At 44.1% G+C, this 12,734-nt stretch overlaps 2 protein-coding genes across 2 annotated transcripts; both read left to right on the forward strand.

Annotated features, from left to right (window-relative positions):
• Positions 1-158: 158 nt before the first annotated feature.
• Positions 159-4,386, forward strand: LOC107277030 (E3 ubiquitin-protein ligase WAV3). The gene is made up of 4 exons (XM_015761088.3): positions 159-167; positions 910-1,338; positions 1,719-2,984; positions 3,975-4,386. Exons 1-4 carry the CDS (start codon positions 159-161, stop codon positions 4,044-4,046), a joined length of 1,776 nt encoding a protein of 591 aa, XP_015616574.1. The 3' UTR covers positions 4,047-4,386.
• A 1,972-nt stretch (positions 4,387-6,358) lies between these two features.
• LOC112936956 (E3 ubiquitin-protein ligase WAV3) lies at positions 6,359-8,202 on the forward strand. Its single transcript, XM_026021602.2, has 2 exons — positions 6,359-6,373; positions 6,520-8,202. The coding sequence occupies exons 1-2, from the start codon at positions 6,359-6,361 to the stop codon at positions 8,200-8,202; spliced, it is 1,698 nt and encodes a 565-aa protein (XP_025877387.2).
• The last annotated feature ends 4,532 nt before the right edge of the window (positions 8,203-12,734 follow it).

Below are 12,734 nucleotides of genomic sequence, written 5' to 3' on the forward strand. Positions count from 1 at the left end.
AAACCAGGCCTAACAATGATCAGAGCTTAGTGATAAGTCCCTATATATATCACCTGCAGGTGTCCTTGTTCTGACCTGTATACCATCCATCCTTGCGAACACCCTCATATCTGATTTAATTAATCAGCTGCAGTGCCACACACAATCAACAAAGACAAATGTCTCAGGTAATCTTGTTACTTTCTTGGTACTAGTTTGTTCGCTTGTATTGGTAATATGATTACACATGTTGGATCCCTTGGATTTGAATGAAAAACATAGAATTTTTGTACGATTCAAGTTTTATTGGATTTTTTTTCTATATAACCCTTTGAAACAAAGGATTGGAAACTATTGAATCCTATGAAATTCATAAAGAGTGCTCAAATCCATATGAGTATTGGAGGATTTTAAACATTAGGTCCAGCCTCATTTAGAGTTTTCTATGAGTATATCTCTCTCATCCAATCTCTATGTTTTTTACGGTCCAATCAAATGATCATTTTATGTTTTTTTTTATGTTTTCTAATTTTCTGTTTTACATTTGAATTTCTATCAAAATCCTATGATTTTTCCTATCCATCCGTTTTCTCAATCTTGTGTTTCAAAGAAGCCCGTAATGATCTCTCCACGTATATAATGTGCATGATCAAATATCATCAAACAAAAAAAACCAAGCGATCATGCATGCATCTCAGCTATTTATATACTCCCTCCGTTTCACAATGTAAGTCATTCTAACATTTCTCACATTCATATTGATGCTAATGAATCTAGACATATATATTTATATATATTCATTAGCATCAATATGAATATGGGAAATGCTAAAATGACTTACATTGTGAAACGGAGGAAGTAACTAAGATCTGCTTCACGATTCGTGCAATCGTGCATCTCACTTCGTTTCACTTATGCATATGGATTTAGGCTCAAGCTGCAAACACTGTGCAAGTGACGGCCTACGCCAAGGTCGACGCCGTCCATGTCGATGCGGTGAAGCAGCGGCCGGGCGTCCCCGTGCTGGTGCGCGTCGTCGCGCCACCGCCGGCGGCGGCGTCATCGGAGCGCGCCCCGATTGACCTCGTCGCGGTGCTCGACGTCAGCTGCTGCGGCGGGCTGGGGCCGGTGAACCGGATGGATCTCCTCAAGAAGGCCATGGGCTTCGTCATCGACAAGCTCGGCGAGCATGACCGCCTCGCCGTCGTCCCCGTCCAGGCCTCCGCCGCCATCGCCGAGAAGCACGATCTCGTGGAGATGAACGCTGAGGGACGGAAGGAGGCCACTAGGATGGTGCAGTCGTCGTTGACGGTCACCGGCGAAAACAAGTTGTCAACGGCCTTGAAGAAGGCAGCGACGGTATGTCATCTAGTGTACTCTTTCCGTTTGACTTTGGTCAAAGCCAAACTACTCTAAATTTAACTATTTTTACAGAAAAAAAGTAATAACATTTTTAACATAAAACAAATATATTATAAAAATAGCAATTAGGTTTTCTTTAAATAGTATTGTGTTTTACTACTTTTTAAGAAACATAGTATAAATACAGACGTAGAAGAGTGGTCTTTAGAGGTTTATTGAGAGAGAAATTTTATAGTTTTTGAGAAAGTACCTAGAGGTGCTAAGATTCTACACTAGAAATTATAATACGGTAATAAATTTTATATTAGAAAATGTGGTATCTCCCGGTTTTTTTCAGTAATGATACTCTTATTGAGATATTTTCCTTTTGTGTGTAGATATTGGAAGGTCGGAAAGACCATGACAAGAAAAGACCGGGGTTCATCGTCCTCATCTCCGACGGCGACGACGCCTCCGTCCTCAACGATGCCATGAACCTCAACTGCTCCGTCCACGCCTTCGGCTTCCGCGACGCCCACAACGCAAGGGCCATGCACCGCATCGCCAACACCTCGGCCGGCACCTACGGCATCCTCAACGACGGCCACGACGGGCTCGCCGACGCCTTCGTCACCAGCGTCGGCAACATCACCTCCATCGTCGCCGTCGACGCGGAGGTCAGCGTCTCCTGCAGCGGCGCGGAGTCGACGGCGGCGAAGCTGACGGCCATCGAGTCCGGCAGGTTCAAGCACGACATCAATGGTGGCGGAAAGCGCGGCACCATCCAGGCCGGCGCCCTCCAGGCCGGCGCGGTGAGGAGCTTCCTCGTCTACGTGGACAACGTCGGCGACGACGAGCTCGAACACCTGCCGAGCATGCTCACCGTCGGCGTGCAGTACGAGGACCGTTCGACGACGACGTCGCAGAACGCGGCGGAGAACCAGGCCGGGCGAGAGATGGCACGGCGAACCGCCCAGGTCGTCGTCGTCAGGGACGGCGACGAGCACTCGAGGTTGGTGGCGGCGGAGATCGTCCGCGTCGCGGCGATGAGGATCGTCGGCGAGATCATCAAAAATTACGGCGACAACGGGAGGGCGCTCGCCGGCGCCGCCGACGAGCTGCACAAGCAGTGGAGCCTCCTGAAGAAGTCGGAGTTCGCCAAGGAGGCCGCCCCGGCGTGCTTCGTCTCCGCGCTCGACGCGGAGATGTCGGAGATGGAGGCCACCCTGCGCCGGAGCTCCGGCATGTCGTACATGCTGTCGTGGCAGACCTGCCACTCCCTGCAGCACCTGCAGCACGCGCGTTCGTCGTCGTCGCCGTCGGCGACGACGTCGGTGGCGGCGGCGGCGAAGGGGAACGGCGGCGCGTCGGCTGTGGCGGCGGCAGCGCGGCAGAGCTTCACGGCGGGAGGGGCGGCGGCGATGGGCAAGTTCGTGTGGTCCGGAGCTCATCACGGCGGCGGCGGCGGCGGCGGCGAGAGGAAGCGCAAGTACCAGAGCTCGGAGATGGAGATGATCGAGCAGCGGCTGGCGTACTGGACCAAGGTGAAGTGCGAGCTGCCGCCGATGCATCACGACGGCGAGTGCCCCGACCACATGACCACCATCTTCCGCGATGCCTCCCGCGACTCCATCGACCGCGCCATGTTCCACGACGTCTTCTTGGTAATAAAAACTCATTTACTCCTACTCCATGTCTCCATCCATTCCATAGGTCATACTCCCTCTATTTCGTATATTATAAGTCGTTTTAATTTATTTTCTAATCGAACTTTTTAAAATTTGACCAAATTTATAGAAAAATATGATAACATTTTTAACACAAAACATATTATCAAAATATATTCAATATAATATTTAATGGAACTAATTTCGTGCTGTAAATGTTTCTATAAACATGGTCAAACATAAAGAAGTTTTACTAGAAAAAATTCAAAAACAACCCATAATTTGAAACGGATGGAGTATAATATAGGTTTGTCTAGATTCATTGTGCTATATTATGTAACATCCGAAGGTTATTATATTATTGGACGGATCGAGTACTAATTAGTATACTCTCCGTTTGGTCATATTACAAGACTATCAATTTGACCTTTTTTCTAAGTAGGTTTTAAAGCTAGATCAAATTTATAGAAAAATACTCACTTAATTTCAGGTTATAAGATGTTTTGACTTTGGTCAAAGTCAAATTACTTTAAGTTTAACTAATTATGTAGAAAAAAAGTAGTAATATTTACAACACCAGCATAATTTTATTAAATTAATTGAATAAATTTTCATAATATATTTGTCTTGGGTTAAAAATATTACTATTTTTTAAAAAAATTAGTCAAACTTATAATAGTTTGATTTTGATCAAAGTTAAAGCGTCTTATGATCTGAAACGGAGGGAGTATAAGATTATTTTCAAAACAAAACAAATATATTATCAAAATATATTTAATGTTAAATTTTAATGAAACAATTTGCGTGTTCTAGATGTTGATAAATTAGGTTAGCATAGAAAATTTGATTACGAACGATTCAAAGCTTGTTACAAAATGAAACAGAGTAGTACTAAAGTAGTATACATGCAAATTAGTAGCATTTTTCAATAATAATGATCTGCATGCGTGCTAATTAATCATCTGATGATGACGTGGACATGCACAGGCCGTCGTGCATGCGACCGGCCGGAGGAGCTCCAAGTCCGGCGGCGGCGGGGACAGTTCATGCGGCCTCTGAGACGGCGGAGCTGCATGCATGCAAACGCCGGCCATCTGCATCCATGCACATGCATGCATGCATGTATGTTGCATGTGCTTCCATATATATATATATATATACATACATACATACAACAAGAATACAAATTAATATCACCCATAAATAAGATTATACGTACGCCATGATATGCTTATAATTAAATATGCTTACGTATGCATGCATGCATACGCTATGTACGGACCGTATATATAGATACTACTGCTTTTCGCCGTTCTGGTACGTGTACATGCCCCTATATATGCATCACTATCGACACATTGTATACCAGTACTACAAATATGCAACTGTTCAAGTGCTATATTTTTGCCTCTGCAATTATTCAGTACTTCGAGCTAAATTATCCTAACTACGTGCCTAAACAAGCTAAGTTCAGTTAACAAGTTGATTATGATATGTTCGGGGTTCGTCAATCTCAAGATATACCAATATAAGTATACACCGGGAATGCTTATAGAAGTAAGGTGCATATATATGTATGTTTATAGGGACGAGTACTTATTGTAAGCGGTACATTTGTATTATATTGTATTTCTTTTGAATAAAAGAAGCGGTTAGATGCGTAATATCTGTAATTGCACCTGTTCCAGAAGAACCCTAACTAGTACTACTATGTGTACACGTCCTTGCGAACTTTGAGGCAGACAAGCAGGGTGGAAGCACTCCGTGTACTGTGACCCAGCAAGATCCGGGCCGTTCGTATCTCAGATCGGATGATAGAAGTCTATCTCTTTTTTTACTTTTTCTTTTTTTTTCTTTATTTACCTGTAAGCTGTAAATATCGAGCTATTAATTACGGGCCTTTGTTCTTTGCTAATATTTATGTCACTCTCTCGATCATATCATGTGCCAAGTAAGCATGCATGCATGCATGAATGATTAGTCGCATCGAGATCTGTGCTAAAGAGGATCGTCGGCAAGCTGTGTTCATCAGCATCTTGCTCGTGAAGGAAAAAAAAATGAGAGGGATCGGCGAGCTATAGCTAGATTCAATTTCTTGCACGAAAGATGCATGTTTTCGTAAGTTCATTTCTTTAGATAATGAAGTTAAGTGTATTTAAATTAGATTTGTAAGTTTTATATAACCACACTGTGAAAAGAATTAAGAGGCTCCGATATTTAAATCAATTTTATGTATTTTATTTGGTTAATTAATCAGAAATGCTAAATGGCATTCAATAAAAAATTGGGGATAAAATTTTACACATTTTTGGACAGTTGGATCTACGCTAAAATTCGTGTATGGGCTTGCAAGCTCTCCCTCTTCTGCGGCACCAATGACTCCCCCAACTCTAGCAGGAGACATACAGATTAGGGTTTGGAGTTGAAGTTGGGGGAAGATAGGGTTCCCTAGGGTTTAGAGGGATGACGATGAATGACGAACATGGGCGGACAGCGAGGTGCCGACGACGGTGCCGAAGCCAAAGGGTCGGTGGGAGGCGGTGGGCCAGCGCTGGAGGTGCGGGCAACAACAAGACCAGTAAGGAGGCGACGGCTGACGGTGGCGGATTGCCGGGAAGCCGCTGGAGATGGGAAAGACAGTAGGGCGGGGGACTCGGCGCCACTGCCTTGGGGAAGAGAAGTGGGAGGGGGGGAGGGGGAGGAGGGTCGCCGGTGCAGTTGATCCCTTTCGAACGGGCAGCGGCAACGGTTGGCTGGACTGAGGAGAGGAAAGAGAAAAAAAAAGGGTTTGGGTATGTTGCACAAATCTCAAACACAATCAATTTGCAAAATTCGGGTTTCAGTCAAATTAATGCCATATAGGTAGTCCCTTGATTAATTAATTAATTGACCAATTCGTGCACCAACATAAGGCTAAATTATGAAGTTAACATACTGTGCCTGCAGGTAAAATGGTTTATGGGGAGATCATTTGTTCAGGCATTTCAGGGTGCCATCAAAATATATTTAGACTGTTCTCCCATCAAAATATGTTATTTGGTGCTGTAACTCGGAAGCACTGCTGTGCTGGAAAGAACCAGCAGATGTTCTAGGGAAGAAAGCTATGAAGTAAAGTTAATTAGCTAAAGTAAAAGTCACTAAAACAAGAGAATGTTATCATGCTTTCATGTACATGGCAGCATGTGTGATGGCCCAGCTGCAACAGCTAATCCCATCACATGCGATCGGGACGTCTATATATATATATATGCATGCTGAACAATCCTCTGATATGCATGCATATATATCTTCCAGTGTCACTTATCATCTCTTCTGAATTAGTTCCAACTCTTCTGTTTGCACTTGATTTGCAAATTCAACTAGGTCCAACAATGTACATTAATCTGGTAATTAATCAGCTGTCGTTTACATGCATTTCGTCAATTGTGTATGAATTTGATCAATCCAAAAAAACGTACAATTAACAAAATTAGACTTCATTTGTCGAATTGCTTGATCTCTTTGATTCAAAACTTATAAATTTTATCTGCAGGCTCCAGTGTCAGCTCTGGCGAGTGACAAGGTACAGCTGAGCACTTTCCCGAGGGTGGACGCGATCCCCCGTCGGGAATGCCACCCGCGTCTCCCGGTGCTGGTGCGCGTCGCCGTGCCGGCGACGGCGGCGCGCCGTGCACCGGTTGACCTCGTCACCCTGCTCGACATCAGCTGCGGCGGCGGCGGCGGCGCGCCGGCGAGGAGGCTGGACCTGCTGAGGAAGGCGATGGACCTCGTCATTGGAAACCTCGGCGCCGACGACCGCCTCGCCATCGTGCCGTTCCACTCCTCCGTCGTCGACGCCACCGGCCTTCTCGAGATGTCCGTCGAGGGACGGGGCGTCGCGAGCCGGAAGGTGCAGTCGCTGGCCGTCGCCGGCGGCACCAAGCTGTTCCCGGCGTTGAACGCGGCCGTCGAGATCCTGGAGGCGCGGTGCTGGGAGGCGAAGCGCGAACGCGTCGGCGCCGTCGTCCTCATCTCCGACGGCGACGACCGCACCATCTTCCGCGAGGCCATCAACCCCAGGTACCCCGTCCACGCCTTCGGCTTCCGCGGCGCGCACGACGCGAGGGCCGTGCACCACGTCGCCGACCACACCTCCGGCGTGTACGGCGTCCTCGACGACGAGCACGACAGGGTCACCGACGCGTTCGCGGCGTGCGTCCGCCGCGTCACCTCCGTCGTCGCCGTCGACGCGCAGGTCGACCTCACCTGCGGCGCCTACTCCAGGGCGTCGCTCCTGGCCGTCGAGAGGAGCGGGGACCACAGGGCCCACGTCGACGAGGACCGGAGGTCCGGGTTCATCTACGCCGGCGCGCTCTGCGCCGGCGACGTCAAGAACTTCCTCGTGTACGTCGACGTCGACCGGGAGGCCGACGGCGGCGGCGTCACCGAGCTGCTCACCGCGCACGGCACGTACATGGACGCGGCGAGGAGGAAGGAGACGACCGTGCACCTGGACGAGCGGATGGCCGTGGTGCAGAGGCGCGACAAGGTCCCCGACGTGTCCCGCGACGTCGCGGCGGAGCTGGTCCGCGTCGACACGGTCAAGATGGTCGCCGTCGTGCTCGACAGGTTCAAGGACAAGGGGAGCGCCGCCGCCGCCATGGAGCTCCGTGAGGGGTGGTGCCGCGTCAAGGCCTCCGAGGACGCGCGTGCCGCCGGCGCGGCGAGCCTCGCCGTCCTCGAGAGGGAGATCGAGGAGATGGAGGCCAGCCTGGTCCGGTGCACCGGGCTGTCCACCATGCTCTCCTGGCTCAATCGCCACAAGCTTCAGCTGCACACCGCCGCCGCCGCCGCCGCGACGGCGAGGGTTTCCCCGGCGCCACCGTCGTCGTCCAACGTGGTGGCGGACGCTATCACAGCCGGCGAGGGGCACGTGAAGGAGGTTGCTGGCGTCGCCGTCGTCTCCGGCGGTACGAAGCGCAAGTGCGTGGAGATGGACATGATCGAGGAGAGGCTTGCCTACTGGTCCAAGGTGAAGCACGACCTGCCGCTCATGTTCCCGGACCACGCGGCGGCAGCGGCGACGGCGGCGGCGGCGGCGGCGGCGGAGGGTACGGCGAGCACCGGCGACCACGTGGCGGCGGTGTTCCGCGACGCCTCGTTGGAGACCATCAACCGCGCCATGTTCCACGACGTCTACTTGGTACGTGCTGACTCGTTTCGTTGCCCCTTATAAGGCCCATTATACGGCCCATGTTCTGTTTATGGGCCGGGTACCTAAGTTCAAATCCCTGGCCTATACTGGACATGGGATGCTGCTTGGGCCAGGCTGAGTAAAGGCTAAAATTATAAGGGCTTACCATCGCTATTTTCTTTTTTTCTCTTTCCAAAGCACATTATAAACACACAAACTTATCTACACTCAAACCTACGCTATATGATGTTGGTTAGTTCAAAAACGAAGTAACCGACGTCAAACAAACAAAGCAGAGGTCGTAGTAGTTTGATGATAGAATCTAAATTTGATCATCCATGTGAAATAAATGAGTATTTAATAGATTTTAAACGGGTGAACTTTTGTGTATATTAAAAACCAGCTCCATATGGGTCACCCAATTTTATTTTCAAATTAACACTCTACTAAATTGTACTGTTTCCTAATGTAGCTGCTACTATTTTGTTAATTTTTTTACAACAATTAATTTGGCTTGATAAATGGACAGGCGGTTCTACATGCCAGCACCGTGAGGCATTGCGGCCAGACTTCACAGTCAACGGAGCATCCACATCACGATCAAGATGATTCTTAACTCATCAGTAGACTCCCTCCGTCTTCTAATACAAGAGATTTTAATATTTTACTTGTACTATTTAATCATTTGTCCTATTTAAAATTTTTTTATAATTAATATTTATTTTATATGTGACTTATTTTATTATCCAAAGTACTTTTTGTTTTTTAAATTTGTATAATTTTTTTTAAATAAGACAAGTGGTCAAATAGTGCAAGTAAAATGTCAAAATCCCTTATATTAGGAGATGGAGGGAGTAACTAAATTTAAAAAAATGTTCAGTCGCATCAGCTTAATTATCGTTTAGTAATAAATTGAGATAATCCCTTATATGCCACTGAAAATTGGTCTGATCCCTTATATGCCACTGAAAATTGGCTCTTCCCTTATATGCCATTGGTCTAAATTTGTGCACCCTCTCATGCTACTACTGTCAGTTGACCGTTAACTCTCAAGTAAAAAAGACATATTTGCCCTCTCTAAGTTGTTAGGCATGCCCTATACTTAGAAGGGTAAATACGTCTTTTTTTCTTGAGAATTAATGGTCAACACACGGTCAACTGACGGGAGTGGCATGAGAGGGTGTGCAAATTTGGATCAATAGCATATAAGGGAAGAGCCAATTTTCAATGGCATATAAGGGTTCAGACCAATTTTCAGTGGCATATAAGGGATTCTCTCTAATAAATTAGTGTCTCTATTTTGTTATGGAGAAGAAGAGAACAATCCTTAACTACATGTATTTGTTATTTTCCCCATATCCACTGTTTCGAGGTAGATGGATTAAATATTTGTGGTGCAAATCATAACCCTTATATGTGATTTTGAATAAGATTCTATGTTATGCAGCCGTCAAGTACTTAATTTTTTCCATTACATGGAAGATGTACCCAAACATATAATATATAAACTGCAAGCACACTCTCGGACTCGTACCATACGATATGAGAAAATACCACAAATATCATTGACAAATGTCCAATTGCAAGAAACGTTATCAACAAGTACGAGTTCCTCGAATAACATCATGAAAGCGACTTTATCTCAGAAATGTCATTATCGTTAGGGTTTCATTTGCAACCATTCGTTAAGTGTCATAGGATGAATAATACATTTAATGGTGCGAAAGGGTAGGAAACCCTAACGACGATAGTATTTCTGAGATAAAATTGCTTTTAAAATAATATTTTATAGAACTCATACCCGTATTTGTTAATGGCATTTCTTGAATCTGGATGTTTGTCAATGGCATTTCTTGTATTTTTTTTCATAATATTTGTGGTACTACGATTTAAGCTAGGGTTAATTAATCGGATCGAAGCCACTACAAATATACCAAATTAGAAAAATGCTATTAATATTCGTGATATCAGATGGGTGTCACTGGAATTTAGAGAAATTGAAACCGTGCTACTCCGTCGCGTTTTCTATCCATCAGGGACGAAGCTATATTGTGCTTGGGGGGGGGTGCACATGAACCCCCAAATTTCTAATTTCTCACTTAAAAACACTATAACGTACAGTATAATACTGAAATTTTCTAGATTTTCAATGATAGTACTGTACCCCCATATTTTGATGCTAGCTTCGCCCCTGCCATCCATGATAGGTAAAGTCGTAAATTAAGATACATCCACGATCGTACTACCCCACCACGCTGATCCATATATACTTTTGTGTTAATAAGTAATCAGTTTTGCGCTCTTTTGCTTATGCATACGTATACACTTACCTCGATGCATGCATGGTCAATATATCCATATTAATAAAATGAACCTTGCCAGGTTAATTGACCATATATATAATTATATAGCAGCCATATATACGTCATTAATGTTGTCAACGCAGAAAGCAGGCGTACGTTTCTGGATGATGCGTGAAAGTTAGACCAGAAATTATCTAGAAAATAAGGACGTCCCTCCTGTACTAGAGCCTTTTCAGGACAAATTAATTAGCAGCTATCCGCTATCCTAGCTATCGGCCGGGCACATGGTAATAGATCGTTCAGTCAATTAGTAGTGAGTTTCGCTATATGAAAAAGAGGTTAGTCATAGCGTTTAAACACCTCTAGGTACTATTTGAAGAAAAATATACATGTCGCTAATGAGGAAAAAGTGAGTTATTTTGTCAAAGACGATGCTTACAATTTACAAAAAAGACGTACGCGTATATATGATTTGACTATAGACTTGTAGAGTCGTAAGTTGACAGACAGCTAACTGCTGGTTCTCTCTTCAGTTCCTGTGGATTAGCTAGCTAGATCTCGATCGAGCAGCTGTTAGACAGAGGAAACCAAGCCAGCTACTTAACGAAGAAGAAAAAGAAAAAGAAAATTAGCCGGTGTAAACGTATGCTAAAGCTTGAAGGCCAAGCTTACTTAGCTTGTCCCATTGGAAAAATAAATCACCTCTCCTAGCAAAGCATGTAATTCCTCCGTTTCACAATATAAGACTTTCTAGTATTGCCCACATTCATTTATATGTTAATTAATGAATTTAGACATATGTATGTGTTTAGATTCATTTTAACATTTATATGTATGTGAGCAATGCTAGAAAGTCTTACATTGTGAAACGGAGGGAGTATTAATTAATTAACTTCAAATACATACGTATTATTCCATCCGTAGAAAAAATTATATTTTGAAAATGTCAAACTTTACAGATTCTACTCAACAGTTAGTCGAATTGTTAATTGCCTTTAGTATATAGTTATGTCTTTAATAGATTTATTTTTGAATGTGCTTTTTATAGTAGGGTCTCAAGAACTAATCAACCAAATGTTCATAGTCTTGTCTTAAAAGACTTTTTGAAGATATAATGTGGCTAGCTTGTATTTTTCAACGGAGGGAGTACACACGTGGGTCACCATCAAGCTAAGCTTGACTTGGTTAAGGTAACAACTAATAGAAGCCTTTGTTAAAGTAGAATTAAATTAAGAGAGGTATATTCCTCCCTATTATTTTAGTGATAAAACCGATTAGAAAATAAATTTATAATAGGTAATGACGAAGTTTTTCTGATTCTTGGGAAGTATATAGAGATATATGTACCACACATTGTTAGTTATAATTTATATACCTCTATCCTAGAGGTATGTACCTCTCAAATAACACATGTACTAATACCTTATAAAAAACGAAATAAAAATTTAAGAATATTTACAAAGATAGTTTTCAACCTTATTCAAACCTTTAGCATTAGTTTTGGTAACTTCGCTTACGAAAAGATATATCTCAAGTATAAGGAGGTATATATCTTTTCAAGGATAGGAGATTAAAACCACTGAAATTAAACTTCACACACCGGCGCCTTCTGCGTTAGTATTTTAATAAATGGTGAACTAATTGGTATTTGTGACTCACAGGGGAACATAAATGGTGAACACAACGGTTGGTCGTGCCCCACACCTCTTCTCGCCTCACGGCAATTCTAGCAACGGACGTCTCCGGTTGCCACCCCTTCCCCATCTATATATTGTACCGCATTGATCAATAAAGAGATCGCTCATTCATTCCCTATATTCTTGTGTGCAATTCTCTCTCTCTCACTCAATCTCTCTCGCTCAATCAATTCTATTCACAACAATATGAACACAAGTTTCTCGTGCACACTAACTATTAAATGTCAAAGAAAATTGTAAAAAAAATTGGACGCTCACTTCTAACAGTATTTTTTTTTCTAAAATGCTTAGAATGTACCTAAAACATATGATTGTTTTTCCTCTAAGAAGAGCACGTACGCCGAGCTAGGGAGAAAACAAACAGATCTGCTTTTAAAGGAGTAGAGAAATTAAGATTAAAATGAAAAAAAAACTATGAAGTCCCTAATTAAATAAGGGCTATATTCGAAGAGTAAAAGAGCGGTTGTGTTAAATTTGGTGGAAATTGAATCGAAGGTGTTTGGTGGAAATTGAATCGAAGGTGGTTACATATGAGAAGTAGTAGTAGTCTAATAATCCTTGTGTTTTAAAATTA

This window comes from Oryza sativa, chromosome 11 (genome assembly GCF_034140825.1).
Source record: "Oryza sativa Japonica Group chromosome 11, ASM3414082v1".
Taxonomy (NCBI): domain Eukaryota; kingdom Viridiplantae; phylum Streptophyta; class Magnoliopsida; order Poales; family Poaceae; genus Oryza; species Oryza sativa.